Genomic DNA, 17,315 nt, shown 5'->3' on the forward strand with positions numbered 1-17,315 from the left:
TCCCCCACCACAGGCAGTGCCCCCCACACACAGGGTGCTGGCTCCCCCACCACAGGCAGTGCCCCTCACACACAGGGTGCTGAAGCTGGACAACAGGCTCCATTGCACTACAAACATGCTTCAGTGGGAGCAGTTTGCTGGGGAGTCCCTGAAAGGGGTGACAAAGATCCCAGGCTTTGCATTTTAAAAGACTAAATTGGTTTATTATTGTCACATGTACCACAGTACAGTGAAACACTTTGTTTTGCATGTCTCTGAACCTCTGGATAATCCCCCAGTAACTTCACCATTGCCCTTGGAGAAGGGAGAGTTGGTTGAAAATCAAGTGACATTTTATTAACAAATATTTCAATCTGAAAACACAATTCATATAATTTAATATGCATGAAAATATGTGAGAAACAATGTTTGTTTGAACAGCAAACCAGTCAACCACCTGAATGTTTGGAACTGCAATGAATATACCCAGGGCAGTGCCGCCTGTCAGCAGGGGAAAGGATGGACGTTAGGTAACGAGTGGGGCGGAAGTGGGGCAGCCTGCGGGGCGGAAGTTGATCCTGTGGGGGAGGCGGAAGTGGGGCAGCCTGCGGGGCGGAAGTTGGTCCTGTGGGGGAGGCGGAAGTGGGGCAGCCTGCGGGGCGGAAGTGGATGCGGTGGTGCGGGATCGTCGAGAGGGAGCAGGTAGGCGGGACGGCGCGGTGGTTGCCCCGTTGGGTTGCGGCCCCGCTCCCCGAGGGCGGCGGGCGGTGCACGGCCCCAGCGCGGAGGGCATCCGCCGCCCCCCTCCCGGGCAAGGTCCCTCTGACGGCTCCTCCCTCTCCTGGGATCTTGCTGTGCACAGGGTGGCAGCTGCGTGCCCCCTCGGTGCTGCTGGGCCTGTTCCCCCCCGCTGTCCGGCTCCTGAACGTCCCCTGAGGTCTCTGATACTTCATACCCCTGCAGTGCCCTCCCAGCTGCAGGAGAACTTGCACCAGTGTTGCCCCCTGAATCCATCTCAGAGCTCCATGCATTCAGTAACCCATCAGGTACTGCAGCCCTCAGTGCAGTCACCACTGTCCGCCCTCTTCGGCCGCCCCTCGGCGGGGTCACCACTGTCCGCCCTCTTCGGCCGTCCCTCAGTGCAGTCACCACTGTCCGCCCTCTTCGGCCGCCCCTCGGCGCGGTCACCACTGTCCGCCCTCTTCGGCCGCCCCTCAGTGCGGTCACCACCGTCCGCCCTCTTCGGCCGTCCCTCGGCGCGGTCACCACCGACCGCCCTGTTCGGCCGCCCCTCGGCGCGGTCACCACCGACCGCCCTGTTCGGCCGCCCCTCGGCGCGGTCACCACCGACCGCCCTGTTCGGCCGCCCCTCGGCGCGGTCACCACCGACCGCCCTGTTCGGCCGCCCCTCGGCGCGGTCACCACCGACCGCCCTGTTCGGCCGCCCCTCGGCGCGGTCACCACCGACCGCCCTCTTCGGCCGTCTTGTTTCTCTCGAGCTTTCCGTTCAAAAGTCTCAAACTCGCTGGTGAAATTCCCAATGCTCATTTATACCAATATCGGTATTGGTTTATTATTGTCACTTGTACAGAAGGACAGTGAAAAACTTGTCTTGCATACTGATCGTACAGGTCAATTCATTACACAGTGCAGTTACATTGGGTTAGTACAGAGTGCATTGAGGTAGTACAGGTAAAAACAATAACAGTACAGATTATAGTTAGTGACATAGAGTTTAAATTTAAAAGTGTAGAACAATCATAGTAAAGGTAATGAGTAGATCCGTAGAGAGCAGCTTGCAACGTGTCGCCACGCTCCAATGCCATCTTGCTAACTCTGAGTTAATAATTCTGGGTTGGTGTCACTGATATAAGAGACTCTTCGGTGCAGGGGGACTAGTGCTCTCACACCTGCCAGCCTGAGCAGTGATGATGCCTTTACGTTTGTGGTGTAGCTAAAGAATGAGCATCAACTGAGAGGTGGGGTGAGAGGGGAGGAGCATTAAAATGGGTGGGGTGGAGAGCTGATGTTTGGCTATTGCAGCATTAAGTTTAATATATTTAAATATTTTAAAATATAAAATATTTAAAAAATTTTTTAATTTAAAATATTTAAATATTTAAAAATTTAAATTTAAAATAAAAGCTGGTCAGGGGACTGGGACACGGACTCTTGCCTCTCGTCTTCACAGCCTCTTAGCAAATCCACAGTCTGCAAAGAGGTGGGTGACCAAATCCTCCCCATTGCAGCCGTCCTGAGAGCAGCATACATTGGAGGTGATATGTCCTAGAAGAAAGCTCTGATTGGGAGGGCACCTCGCACCGCTAGCCAAGTGAGGTCTTGGTGCTTGTTGGTGAGATCTGGTGATGAGGCGTTCTGCCAGATGGTTTGGACTGTTTGCTTAGGGAACAAACTGCAGAATCCATAGTGTCCCTGTCCTGGTGACTGCAGGACGTTCTGTGCTGACCACTGCCTGAGGGACTTGTGGTTAAATGTGTTTACTTGGAAGAACTCCACGAAGGACAGTTAGAGCGGCAATGTCCAGCTGACTGGGGCGTTGCGCGGTAGAGGGGCCAGGCCTATCTTCTGCAACACCAGGGACAGGTAAAACCTTAGCAAGTTGTGATAATTGGTGCCCAAATACTTTGGGTCCACACACCACCTGATACAGCCACACACGAAGGTGGTCATCAGGATGAGGGCAATGTTGGATACACTTTTGCCCCCATCCTCTGGGGACTTGTGTAGCGTGAGCCGTTGGACTTGCTCCATCTTGGACCCTCAGATAAACTGGAAGACATCCCGGGTGATTGATAAAAATTAGTGAGGGTCAAAGGTGACGTGCCAAATATCTTTAGCCTCCTGAGAGGCACTGGTGAGCTTTCTTGATGTGGTTGGACCAGGACAGGCAATCAGTGATGTTGACTCTTACGAACTTGAAGCTTTCAACCTTCTCGACCTCGGCAACGTTGATGTAACCAGGAGCATGTACACCACCCCCCCTTCCTGAAGTCAATGACCAGCACTTTTGTTTTGCTGACATTGACGGATAGGTTGTTGTCATGACACCATGCCACTAGACTCTCTATCTCCTTCCTGTACTCCGGCACATCGTTATTTGAGATTCGGCCCCCTACTGTGGTGTCATCTGCAAATTTGTAGATGGAGTTAGAGCAGAATCTGGCCACGGAGCTGTGAATGTAATCGTGAGTGTATAATGACTTAATGTCGGATAGTAAAAGACAATTGAACAGCAATGTTGATTAAATATGTGAAGCTGAACTAACACAGACTTCATTTCCACTTGTAGGAACATAGATTTGCTATAAAGACCAAAGCCTTGAACTAAAATTGAACCAGGCTTTGAACACAAATTTGAGTTGAGTGCAGTGAATCCATTTGGAATAAAGGAGGAGGGATTAAGTAATGAAGATAAATTGTATTGGTTCCCTTGAATATGAATGGTAAAAGGATCATCTGTTTGAGAACTTCAGGATGATCAAAGGCTGATGGATTTTGGTTTGATAAACACATTAAGCACTGTGGTAGATGATACAGATTAAGCCAGGCTCTCATTAAGTGAAAGCACAGGTTGAAGTAACTGAATGACCTTCTGCAATTCCCCTTCGTATCATTGAGGTCATTAATTGATAGAAAGTGATCTCATTCAGTGTGCTTTTGTTTCGCTTCCTCTAGCATGTCCCACAGGAGTTGTTTCCTTGGAGCCAGGACGCCGTTGGAAGTTGAGTTGATGGTGAAACAGCTGAAGGATTTAGACAGAGAAATCTTCAGAAAAATACTCAAGAGTAAGTGTCAATGCTTGTGGCTCAGATTTGTGACAAGAAGGTGCACATTAGGTGATTCATTTTTATCTTGTCTGGATGATTTGAGATTGGTATTTATATTAAGCGTAAAGTACATCTAATGAAGCTTTTCTAGATGGACACTTCCAAAACGGACACTTCCAAAACAGACACTTATTGAGACACCCAAACAACTTCCACAGTGAACTGTGCATGAGTTACTCAGAACTGCAGGCACATGCTAGTTGCCAAATGCAATCATGCTTCAAACACCAAGTTGGTATTGGTAATTGGTTTATTATTGTCACATGTACAGAGATACAGTGATAAGCTTTTATTCTGCATGCCCTTCAGACAGATCGTTCCATGCATAATTATATTGGTATTGGTTTATTATTGTCACTTGTACTGAGGTACAGTGGAAAAACTTGTCTTGCATACCGATTGTACAGGTCAATTCATTACATGGTGCAGTTACATTGAGTTAGTACAGAATGCATTGAGGTAGTACAGGTAAAAACAACAACAGTACAGAGTAAAGTGTCACAGCTACAGAGAAAGTGCAGTGCAATAAGGTGCAAGGTCACAACAAGGTAGATCGTGAGGTCATAGTCCATCTCATTGTATAAGGGAACTGTTCAATAGTCTTATCACAGTGGGGTAGAAGCTGTCTTTAAGTCTGGTGATACGCGCCCTCAGGCTCCTGGATCTTCTACCTGATGGAAGAGGAGAGAAGAGAGAATGTCCCAGGTGGGTGGGGTCTTTGATTATGTTGGCTGCTTCGCCAAGGCAGCGAGAGGTAAAGACAGAGTCCAAGGAGGGGAGACTGGTGCCCATGATGCGCTGGGCTGCGTCCACAACTCTCTGCAGTTTCTTGCAGTCCTGGGCAGAGCAGTTGCCGTACCAAGCCATGATGCATCCAGATAGGATGCTTTCTGTGGCAGTGGAAAGAAAACAGAAGTTAGAATATAGTGTTACAGAGAAAGTGCAGTGCAGATAGAAAACTAAAGCGCAAGGGCCACAACGAGGAGATCAAGAGTTCATCTTTTACAGTTTTTTTTAGGACCATGGACTTTCACTGGGTCATATCAGTCGTGCTTGCAGCTTTCTTTTTAGTTTTCATCACTATTGACATCCCCCAACCCTATGCCATGGCCAACTCCGGATTCTGTATTATGCAATCGGTGTGAGATAGTGGTGGAATTTGTGAACGAAATCACTTACGTGGAATGGCAGACTCTCTACCTGCGTCCATCCTGTCAGCATAGAATCCACTCTATTCTCCGGGATTGAATTCTTGCAGAGCTATGTCTGCCACATTCCAGAAAGCTTCACCAAATAGTACTGCTCAGATGGAAGAGAGTATAAATGGGGATGAGTGTTTGGGTGTTGGGGGAGGGTGGTGATTAAAACCGGCCGGGTTCTGCGAGGAAAGAGGTGTAATTGGTGCAATAAAGATTAATTCCAGCACACTGGCAGCGCTGGTGTACAAGGTGTCTGTAATTTAATGGTCTCATTGCACTGGGTACATAATGTAGCTGCTGTATTTGAATTTATAGCATTTTGACTCTTTTATGAGAAGTACTCCTATCCCCATCAACATCCCTTTTAATTGAGTTTAACAATCTCAAAAGTCTCTTCTAAAAGAGACAAAAAGGAGCGTGATAGTGCTGTCTTTTGGGTTTCACAATAAATTGATGTGTATTGGTTTATTATTGTCACTTGTACCAAGGTACAGTGAAAAACTTGTCTTGCATACCGTTTGTACTGATCAATTCACTACACAGTGCATTGAGGTAGTACAGGGTAAAACAATATCAGAATATAGAATAAAGTGTCACAGCTACAGGAAGTGCACTGCAGGTAGACAATAAGGTGCAAAGTCAAACAAGGTAGAGTGTGAGGTCAAGAGTCCATCTCATCTTGTAAGGGAACAACTTAATAGTCTTGTCACCATGGGACAAAGGCTGTTCTCGAGCCTGGTGGTACGTGCCCTTAGGTTCCTGTATCTTCTACCCGATGGAAGAGGAGAGAAGAGAGAATGACCCGGGTGGGTGGGGTCTTTGATTATGCTGGCTGCTTCACCAAGGCAGCGAGAGGTATAGACAGAGTCCATGGAGGGGAGGCTGGTTTCTGTGATGCACTGGGCTGTGTCCACAACTCTCTGCAGTTTCTTGCAGTCCTGGGTGGAGCAGTTGCCACACCAAACCGTGATGCATCCAGATAGGATGCTTTCTGTGGTGCATCGATAAGAGTTGGTGTCAAAGGGGACATGCCAAATTTCTTTAGCCTTCTGGGGTGTTGCCTGGTATCTCCAGTTAAGTCAATATCTCATGAATAATTTAAAAAAACTGAGTTTTCCACAGTGTCCTGGTCACCGTTTATCCTTCAGCCAACATCCTATTCCTGTCTCTGTTTTACCACTAATGCTATTGTTACCGTTCCCCTGAGCTTTACTCTTATCCCCAAGCCTGTAGTTTGCCATTGGAAACATTCAATCTTTCTGTGATACCACCTCCTCTGTCCTAAACCTAACGCACAAATTTTTTTTTGAAGAAATATAGGGAAGGAATATTCAGCATCCTGGTCAGAATTTATTCTGCAACCGATGGATTGTCTGGTTATGATTACATTGCAGTTGGAGCTTTCTGTGTCCAAATTGGCTGCCACAGATAGTTCCTAGTCTGAGATGGTGAAAAGTCTGATATAGATCTCAGTTCTTCTCTCGCTCTGCATTTCCACTGTGCTAGAATTAAAGTTTATTGCACCCAATATATCTCTTTCTTTGCAGAACCCCCAAAACCATGGGCACCTTTCTCTCCCGACGCACCTTTATCACCTGTATTCTCTTCCTCCCATATTTCACTCTTCCACCACTGTAGTGTTATTCACCAACAATACTGAGTGAGATTTTCTGGAATATAGCAGAACAAAAAAGATTGTTAGTAAAAATCTTTGTCGCTTCTTGTATTTTAGCAGGGCAGGTTGCAAAACATGGTTCAAAACATGAAGCAGGTTTTGAGAATTCAATTGCTTTTTAGATCAATAAATAAGCAGAAATTTGAAATGGGCAAATCATTTATGAAAGAGTACTGTTTAAAAAAAAATTATGATCATTTCTCTTAGCGGTCGTGAACTCACTGGAAGGAAAAGATTCCAAAGAGTCCGTGAGGAGCATCGCTGAGACGGAGGGTCTGTCAGAGGAGCAGCTGAGTCACATCCTGGCAGGCATGTACACACTACTACAAGAAGCTCTGCGGCTGCCACCATCTTCCCTCAAGCAAGAGGTGAGTGGAGTTAAAGGTCAGCAGAGACCATAAGACAACAGGAGCAAGATTAGGCCATTCGGCCCATCGAGTGCCCCGCCATTTAATCATGGCTGATATTTTTTTCAACCCAATTCTCCTGCCTTCTCTCAGTACTGTGCAGACTTCTCCAAGGAGCTCTTGGGCTGTAGCCCTTGGAGTTCAGAAGAATGAGGGGGGGGACCTCATAGAAACATTTCGAATGTTAAAAGGTCTGGACAGAGTAGATGTGGCAAAGTTGTTTCCCATGGTAGGGGAGTCTAGTACAAGAGGGCACGACTTCCAGATTGAAGGGCACCCATTCAGAATAGAGATGCGGAGAAATTTCTTTAGGCAGCGAGTGGTGAATCTGTGGAATTTGTTGCCACAGGCAGCTGTGGAGGCAAAGTCATTGGGTGTATTTAAGGCAGAGATTGATAGGTATCTGAGTAGCCAGGGCATCAAAGGTTATGGTGAGAAGGCGGGGGAGTGGGGCTAAACGGGAGAATGGATCAGCTCATGATAGAATGGCAGAGCAGACTCGATGGGCCGAATGGCTGACTTCTGCTCCTTTGTCATATGGTCTTGTGGTCTATGATCTAACCTTTTAACCCCCCTTACCAATCAAGAACCTATCAGTCTCTGCCTTAAATACACCCAATGACATGGCTTCCACAGCCCTCTGGGGCAACAAATTCCACAGACTTGCCACCCTCTGCCTGAAGAAATTCCTCCTTGTCTCAATTCTAAAGGGACGTCCCTTTATTCTGAGGCTGTGCCCTCGGATCCTAGACCTTCCCACTACTGGAAACATCTTCTCCACACCCAGTCTATCCAGGCCTTTCAGAGGACAGGGCAGGATAAGAACCAGTTCTGCGGACCCGAGTTGCTGTGTTTGGACTGAATGTATGGCAGCTTGCTAATAGTTATAAATAACTCGTCTGAAAAGTAGGAAGCAAGTGATTGGAATTGGGGAATGTCCACTCAACTGTTGGTCAGGTTATAAATCATTGAGTAAAGCAAATGCAGACTTGATGATTTGAAAATGCTCATCATTATGAATGTCAGGATGTGCTAATTGTGAGTGTATATAGTTCCACAGCATTCAAGTGTAAATTTCCTTCTAAACCCCTTGGGCTCGATGATATCTCCATCTCCCCTCTAGCCATACGGTGGCTGAAAAATCTGATGTGGGATCCACACACTCTTCTGACATTTCTCCCTTGTCTCCGTGTGCTCCCATTCGAAGGGACTCGGAGTGCTCACCGCTCCATTGTGAGTGGGCCGGGGATTCCCACGACTTAATGAGGATGTTTGCAGTTTATCAAGGATTTGCCGATATTCTTCGAGCACGTTCTTTGTCCTTCTGAAATTTCTCACTGGGAAACATTACTGATTTGGAGAATGTGATTCCTGATCAAAATTTTATTTCATTTCATTTCATTTAGGTTTTTAAGGATGATTTAAGAGAAATAAGGTAATTATCAATACTTTACCTGTTTTTAATGACAGCATTTACAAGTGAAACAGAAATGCTTGAAGTTGTTCTCATTTTGCATTCTTCTACTGAGTTTATTCCTTTGTAGTTTGAACTGTATATCTAAGAAAGCAAGAGGTTTGGCTTGCCTGTTCGATGGTCTTTATAAACTTTCAACATTTTCTTGCAATCCATCATGGGCAGTTTGATATTGAGTTGCTTGTTTTAGACTTGCTTCAATGCATTATCACACAAGGAATTGCAGGATAACTTACCAAACCCTATTTGGCTTAAAAGGTTTCCCTTAAGTAAAATATAAGCAAAATACTCAGGATGTCGGAAATCTGAAGTAAAAACAGAAAATGCTCAGCAAGTCCGTACACTACATCTACAAAAAGAAAAGCAGCTGGTGTTTCTGTTCGATGATGTTTATCTACATCTACTGCTATTACCATTTCTATAATCGACTGATTTTCAGAGCACCTTTCTGGATATCTCTATTGGTATAGCCTCCAGCCGATGTGCTGTGGGATTTCAGGGGGAACTTAAGTAGGTTTGCTCCTGGCCACTGATGTTTCCGTACCTATTGGAGGGTTGGTTACCAGCTCCAGTTGTTGATTTGGGCCTTATTTGGCATGTTTCTGGTTTGATCATCCTTTGTAATTTTTTATCAGTGAAGAAGATCAAACTCATTTCTCTGATGTGGTTCTTGTTGACTGAGTTTTGTTCTGCTGTATGGAAATGAACAAAGATTCACTAGACAATGAGGTTTTTAAGTTAAGTGGGTGTGAAATCTTACACACTGTGCAGAAAGACCAAACTCTGTCCTTGTAAAGATAATAAATGGGTCCAGGAATAGGCCTGTTCTGCCACTCTGTAAGATCATTGCTGATCATTTACCACTGCTCCATTTTTCTTACACTAATCCCGTACCCCTTGATTCCGTTAGCATATAAAAATCGATTGATCTGTCTTGAATATACTCAGTGACTGAACTTGTACAACACTCCTGGGTAGAGAAGTTCGAAGATTCATCTCCTCTCTGTCCAGAGCAGCTGACTACTTGTTTTGAGACAGTGACTTCTGGTTCTAGACACGCCAGCTGAGGGAGACATCAACTCTGCGTGTAGTCTGTCAAACACCTTGAGAAATTTACACATTTCAGTAAGACAATCTTTCAGTCTTCTAAACTCAAGAGTGTATAAAGTTAGTCTGCCTATTCTCTCCTCCTAAGACAAACCTGCCGTTGCAGGAATCAATCTAGTGAACCTTTGCTGCAATCCATGTCTCTCAGGGATATCCTTCCTTTAGTAGAGAGTCCAGATCTGTACCATCTGTACCCTCACAGTAGTGTAGCGGTTAGTGTAACGCTATTACAGCGCCAGCGACTCAGGTTCAATTCCGCTGCTGTCTATAAGGAGCTTGTATGTTCTCCCCGTGCCTGCGTGGGTTTCCTCCCACATTCTAAAGACGTACGGGTTAGGAGCTGTGGGCATGCTATGTTGGCGCTGAAAGAGTGGTGACACTTGCGGGCTGCCCCCAGTATATTCTCAGTAGTGCACAAAGACCCATTTCGCTTTGTGTTTTGATGTACATGTGACTAATAAAATAAATATCTTATAAATATCTTACAATATCTTTTCCAGATAAGGTCTCAGTAGAGTGCTATATAATTGGAAGCGAGAAATCTTGCCTCATGCAATAAAGGCCAGCATATCATTCGACTTCCTAATTGCTTGCTCGACTTCCATGTTAACTCTCAGTGATCTGTCTGAAAGACCAAACAAGTTTCTGTGAACACTAACACTGGAGACACAAGAGGCTGCAGATGTTGGAATCTGGAGCAACAAACAATCTGCTGGAGGAACTCAGCAGGTCAGACAGTATCTGTGCGAGGGGGAAAGGAATTGTCGACATTTCGGTTTGAAACCCTGCATCAGGACTGAGGGGAGAGGGCCAGTATAAAGAGGAGATGGGGGAGTGGTGAGACAGGAGTCTGAGGTGATTGGTGGACTGAGGAGGGGTGAAAAATGACAAGCAGGGAGAGGAGGGGAGGGGGGTTGAGTTGGAAGAAAGTGGCAGATGGATGATAGATGGAGGGAGACAAAGAAAAAAGTAACGAGAGGCAGATGGAGCGAGGTTAGGGAAGGGTGAAGGTTGGAGACAGCTGTTGAAAGGAGATAGGCAGGAAGACAAAGGGCTGGAATCGATAAGTAAAGGAGGTGATGAGAACCACATGGATTCCAAGCTCTCTCCATTTAAAAACTACTGTACTTTTCTGCTATTTACTTCAAAGTGAATGACCTCACGTTTTCCCACATTATATTCCATCTGCCACATTCTTGCCCATTCACTTAATCATAGAGTCCTACGGCACGGACACAGGCTCTTCAGCCCAACTGGTCCATGCCAACCAAGATACCCATCTAAGCTAGTCCCATTTGCCAGCGTTTGGCCCATAGCTTTCTAAACCTTTCCAATCCATTTCCCTGTTCTGCTGTCTTCTAGAAGTTGTTATTGTACCTCTCAACTTCCTCTGGCAGCTTATTCCATTATAGATACCACCCTATGTGTCAAAAAATGTTGCCCCTCAACTTTATCTGCCAGCGTTCCCTCAGAAATCTTGCTCTTTTAAATATATTACGTTCTTGTCAATCAGGTTGAAGGTTTAAGACAGAAGTTTGGAAAGTGTTATCTGGCCCATATATATTCCTAACACAAACACGAAATAGGTTATTCAATTATTTTTGCAACTTGTGGAATCTTGCTCTTAGCAAATTGGTTGCCATTTTTCTGACTTTATTGAAGTAATATTCAATGAAATGTGGAGCACTTTCAACGTTATAATCATTGCCACGTTTAGAGTGTCACTCATGAAACAATGGCTTTGTGGCTGGAACCCTAACCTATGTGCCTTTTTAGTAAATGATGTCTGAACTTTTCATGCTCTTGTTTCAGTCTCCAAGCTCATTAAGTTGCACTTTTTTTTAACATAAAAACTCACATGAACAATGCTTGGTATAATTCAGTCCCTTTTCACATCCAGTCACTGGTGTTTCTCTGAAGTTATTTGCTTTGATTTTATTTCAGTTTGGAATCACTTTCCTTTTCAATGATGAGCTTTTGTAATTTTAACCATCAGAGACTGATATACTTTTCTGCTTGGGCCTGTGTGCTTGCACTAATCTGTCAAGACCTTCATAGTATTTACAAATTGTGATACATATAACATAAAGAACTTTCCACTGCATTATACCTAATTTATTGAATGCTTTCTTCAGAGCTCCTCTGGATAAATATTATCACCCATTTAATGAGCTGAAGTAGATTAAGCAGTCCTTTTGGTTAACTGTTACGTACAATGGGGTCACTTTTTTTCTTTTTATGAACTTTATTAACTTTTGCCTAATGGAACTGTAAACAGATTAAATGCTCATTTATCTCATTGCCTTTTGATGAGTGAAGATCAACTGCTGAGTTTGCTTAACATTGAATGCTCACTATAAGCAATTCATTGTCTGTGAAGTGCCTTTGGCCATTCTGACAACAAGAAAGGTGCTATATAAATGCACATTCATTCTTTAAAGCACTGATTCAAAATAAATAAAATCTGCTTCAAATTCTTCAAAATTCTGCAGAAATGTTTATTAGAGGAGTTGCACTTTTTAAAAAAAAAATCCATCCTTGTGATGTATGCTTCGGTAGCTGAGTTGGGATTCAGTGGTATTATACCAGCATTGTCCTAAGAATGTGGCTTTCTTGAACCACTGTCTTTGTGGTAGTTCGGTACAAGTGGTCAACTTTTTGAGCCACTTCAGAGGACAGCTGAAACTCAGGTCTTAGATCCACATACAGGCCACTATTCTTTCCCCCTTAGCCTTGCAAGTCTCTCTCTCCAGATAATTTATCCAATTTGTTTTTGTAAACTGAATCTGATTTCAACCTCCTTTGCAGATCATAACAACTTGATATATTTACAGAAGAGTCTCCTCATTATTCCTCTGGGTCTTTAGCCTGCTATGTCTGGTTACTGACCTTCGTGTCAGTGGAAACAGTTTGTTGCGAGACCCTTCATAATTGTGAGCACCTTTACTAAATCTGTGTTAATCTACAGACTATGCCGTGGTGCCATCCTATAAATTTGGAAATGCTACGTCCTAAGTCAATGCCGTAACCAGTTTTCTTTGTGGGGGGAGAAGAGGCTTTAAAAATAAATTAACAGCTGGAGTATTTCTGCAGAAAGGCCAGTGCAATGCTTTTCTCATTTCTCCTCTCTGGGGAAAGTACTTGATCTGTTGTTGAAAGTTCATTCAGTTTATCTGCAATCGGGAGCTTATTGCGTGGGATTGTGAGGCCAAGTTCACTTGTTGATATCAACAGTAGTTGGCCAAGACATGAATTTTGAGACTTGTGACCCTGGTTCTAGACTCTTTAGCCCAGGGAAGCACGCTCCCCGCATATGCCCTGTGAGAATTGTGCGTGTGAGGATCCCAAACCGAAAGGGCACAGACACAAGAGGCGAAGGAGTCCTGTAAAGAGCTCTCCGGAGAGGGAAAGAACAGAAACTACCTGAAGGGGAGAGAACGGAGAGGGAGGGGAAGTGGGTCACTTCCCACTCTGGAATGGAGCAGTAAGGAGGGGGGGGGGAGGGGAAGGAGGAGACAATGTTAGTGGATTCAGAGTGTTGGTATTTTATTTTACAAAAATATTGGATATTAATACAAATGAGGTGCAATTGTACAAGGGGACTCCATGTAGATCTGCCTATGGTTTTCAGTTGCTAATCTATGCATTGATCACAGACCTTCCCTTTCCCTGCTTCTTAATTTGCTTAAGACCACTCATATATCTAAACTTGGAAAACAAATAGAACTACAGATGCTAGAATCTGAAAGAAATCAGAAATGCTGAGAGAACTCATCCAGTCAGGCAGCATCTGTGGAAAGAGAAACCTGTTAATGTTTCAGGTCGAAGGTATATCTCTGGCAGCGCTGATGTGAAATGATAGCTTTGTTCCTTTTGCCACTGATGCTGCCCGACCTGCTGAGTATTTCCATCAGTTTCTATTTTGATTTTCAGATTTCCATTATCCACAGGATTTTGCATTTTCTGTCTTAAGCTTATCTGCAGAAAGAGAAACAGAGTTAGCGCTTCAGGTTAGAGATCCTTCGACAGAACTGGGAAGGAGAGAAAATAAATTAGTATTGAGTTCCAAGGAATGTGGAGGAGGGGTGGAGAGGATAAAAGGAAGGTGAGGCTAGGGTTGTCATGGGGATAAGCTGTAAACAATGTCACCTGGTTGACGGGGGGAGTAAGGAAGAGAGAACATGGTCCTTTGTTCATAACATCTACAACATGAGGGCAGTTAGAGGGTAAGAACACAAGCAAAGGAATGTAAAAGTTGCAAAATGCAGGGCTAACATGCTGAGCCGGTGAGGCTGTGCTAATGGAGAGAAAAAAAACTGAACCAATATCACAAATGCGTGGCCTGACCCATTCTGATGTACGTAGAGAAAGTGAGTACCTGGAATTTTAGAATTCGATACTAATTCTCGAAGGCAGCAGCATGTCCAGACAGAAAATGAGGTGCTGTTTCTCGAGCTGATATTGGGCCTTGTTGTGGAAGCAGCCATCGTAATCAAAGACCCTACCCACCGGGTCATTCTCTCTTCTCCCCTCCCATCAGGCAGAAGATAACAGGAACCTGAGGGCATATACCACCAGGCTCAAGGACAGCTTCTATCCCACTGTGATAAGACTATTGAATGAGATGAGATGGACTCTTGACCTCACAATCTACTTTGTTGTGACCTTGCACCTTATTGTCTGCCTGCACTGCACTTCCCTGTAGCTGTGACACCTTACTCTGTATTCCGTTATTGTTTTTACCCTGTACTACCTCGATGCACTGTGTAATGAATTGATCTGTATGGACAAGTTTTTCACTGTACTTTGGTACAAGTGACAATAATAAGCCAATACCAGTACCAATACCAATGCAGGAGGGCACAGACATATACGCCAGAGTGTGAGGGGTTGAAGAATGAAAGTGGTAGGCGGCAGGCAGTCTGCCTCTGCTGAGTGAACACAAGTGCTCTGCAAAGCAGTCACCAATCTGCATTTAGTTTCTCCAATATAGAGGTGACAATATTGTGAACACTGTGCACTAGATTGACCAGCTGAGTGCTTCAAGAATTTTGTGTTTTAATTTCAGATTTCCAGCATGACTTTTCACTAGTCTGAAGCTGTGTGTTGCAGAATGATTTTAGTGTAAATATGGAGGAAAAAAATCCCTTTCCCATAACCTTCACACCATGTTTTAATGCACATGTTTTGAACCACGTTGTTCAACATCTAACTAACTTTTAATATTTATCTGTTTCAGGATTCCAGAGGAGCTTATTTCTGACTTTGCAAGTGTTGTATTTGGTAACAGGTGCGTTTATCACTTCTGCTTGTTCAAAGAGTGTGAGTAATATGGGTACACAGCTGATAAAATCCAGAAAACTCCAGTCATGGGTGGCAGAAATCATTTAGAGCAATGTTTGCTTTGATTCGTTGTTGTCTTTTGAAAATATTATTTGGTAACTTAAGGAGTATTTAGCATAGCTCACTGCCCCTGCAGAATACTAAATTAAAAATTGAGTTCAGTGAGGGAAGGGATGTGGCAACGTACTTATTTAAAATAAAACAGGGAACAGCCTGAAAGAGAGCAGAAGATGGCAGGAACTGAGAGCGGAGATAAAGGAGCAAGAGCTGAAAGAAAGAAAGCAAAAGCTGAGTTCCAAAAAATCTAGGTGTGTCATCATAGGACAGCAAGGAGTTGATTGGCTGCTTGATGTTAGCACGGGAAGGAACTGTTGAATGAGTTGCTGCTAAGTACCTTACCCTAATAAAAAGAGGCATGACAGGGCACCTCAGACCCCTGTGCCGTGTGAGAACTCCAGGGCATTTCACATATCCTAGACAACTACAGGGGCAGCAAGTGTCAGCAGGAGGAGCTCGAGCTCGAGCTCAGAACTCTGGAGCAGGAGTCCATCCGTGGGGCTGAAAGTACAGAACACAAGAAAATAGGAGCTGGAGTCAGCCCCCAGGCCCCTGAAGCCTGCCCCCACCATTCCATATGATCGTGGCTGATCTTTGCCGGCCTCAACCCCTGTTCTGTGCCAGTTCCCCTTAACCCACAATTCCTCGATGTTTCACATATTTATCTATCTCCACCATAAGTATATCCAATGATCTGGCCTCCACTAGCCTCGGGGCAGAGAGTTCCAGAGGCTCAGTACCTTCTGAGAGAAGAAATTTCTACGCATCAATTTTTAATGACCAGTCCTTTATTTTGCAGCTGTGACTCCCTTGTTCATGAATCTCCTGTTAGTGAAAACATCTCAGCGTCTACCCTGGATCTTGTATGTTTGAGAAGGATAAGAGAAGGGATTGGATTAGCAATATTGGTTAAAGAGACAGTTGTAGCAATGAGAAAGAGTATGACGTGAGAAGAATCCTCAAATGTGACTAGAAATGTTGAACCAAAAAAAAGGGCGGCTGTCACTTTACTCAGAATGAACAAAGACTCCAAACAGTTCAAAAAGATAGAAGATAACACCTTAGACATATTTCTAGCAAATGTAATAGTGGGGCATTTCAGTTACCCTGTTGCACTAGACACTGGTGAGGCCGCATTTGCAATATTGTGTTCAGTTTTGGTCACCCTTCTATAGGAAAGATGCCACTAAGCTGGAAGGAGTGCAGAGGAGATTTACAAGGATGTTGCCGAGACTCGAGGAGCTGAGTTATGGAGAGGGGTTGAGCAGGTTGGGACTTAATTTGTTGGAGCGTAGGAGACTGGAGTGATCATATGGAGGTGTATAATATGGATCATATGGAGGTGTATAAAATCCTGAAGGGCATAAAAAGGGTGAATGTGCATAGTCTTTTTCCCAAGGCTGAGGAATCAAGAACTTGAGGGCATAGATTTAGGGTGAGAGGGAGAGACTTAATAGAAACCTTAGGGGCAATTTTTTCACCCAGAAGGTGGTCCATATATGGAATGAGCTGCCAGAGGAGGTGGTTGAGGCAGGTACATTAATTACATTTAAAAGGCACTCGGACAGGTACGTGGCGGGATATGGGCCAAACATGGGCAAATGGGACTAGTTTAGATGGGAATCTTAGTCGGCATGGACCAGTTGGGCCGAAGGGCCTGTTTTCGTGCTGTATGTCTCTATGACTCAATATGTAATATTGCCTGGGGCACAACCAGTGTAAAAGTTATAAAGAGCACTAAACACCTCAGGGGAACTACTTTTAACCAGTGTGCAGCAAACCCAACAAGAAGGGCATGATTCTGGATTTAGTTCAAGAGAACAAAGCTGGGCAGGTGGCAGAAATAGTGACAGAAGTTTATCAAATTATGAGAAGCATAGATAGGGTAGATGGTCAGTGTCTTTTTCCCAGGGTAGAAATATTAAATACAAGAGGACAGAGCTTTAAGATGTGAGGGGGGGAAAGTTTAAAGGAGATGTGCAGGGTATTTTTACTCAGAGTGGTGGGTGTGTGAAAGTCGACCCGTGCTCTGTAATAAATCAGACAACAGCAGAACCAAAGAACTTACGATCAATGCTTTATTAGTTTATCACTAGCGGGAGTGAGGGATACAGAGAAAGAGTAAACAGCGCCACCCGAGCTCTGTACTGAACCCCACTCAAAGATGCACCGGTTACTGTGTACCTTTATACCCACTTCGTAGGAAAGCTTGGTGGGAAGTTGCAC

General features: G+C 44.5%; 1 protein-coding gene across 2 annotated transcripts in view; it reads left to right on the top strand.

Annotated features, from left to right (window-relative positions):
• Window positions 1-621: 621 nt before the first annotated feature.
• The window catches only part of commd5 (COMM domain containing 5), a 34,913-nt gene continuing 18,219 nt past the window's right edge, over window positions 622-17,315 (top strand). The window contains exons 1-5 of one of the 2 annotated variants that reach the window (XM_052020819.1): window positions 622-681; window positions 3,676-3,785; window positions 6,909-7,069; window positions 8,515-8,543; window positions 14,929-14,979. In XM_052020819.1, the coding sequence (XP_051876779.1) occupies window positions 3,677-3,785; window positions 6,909-7,069; window positions 8,515-8,543; window positions 14,929-14,979 (350 nt within the window). In that variant the 5' untranslated portion in view covers window positions 622-681; window position 3,676. Of the gene's footprint in view, window positions 682-706; window positions 1,026-3,675; window positions 3,786-6,908; window positions 7,070-8,514; window positions 8,544-14,928; window positions 14,980-17,315 lie in introns of those variants that run through there. The other variant, XM_052020820.1, reaches the window with a different exon arrangement.

This window comes from Pristis pectinata, chromosome 8 (assembly GCF_009764475.1).
Source record: "Pristis pectinata isolate sPriPec2 chromosome 8, sPriPec2.1.pri, whole genome shotgun sequence".
NCBI classification, from domain to species: Eukaryota; Metazoa; Chordata; class Chondrichthyes; order Rhinopristiformes; family Pristidae; genus Pristis; species Pristis pectinata.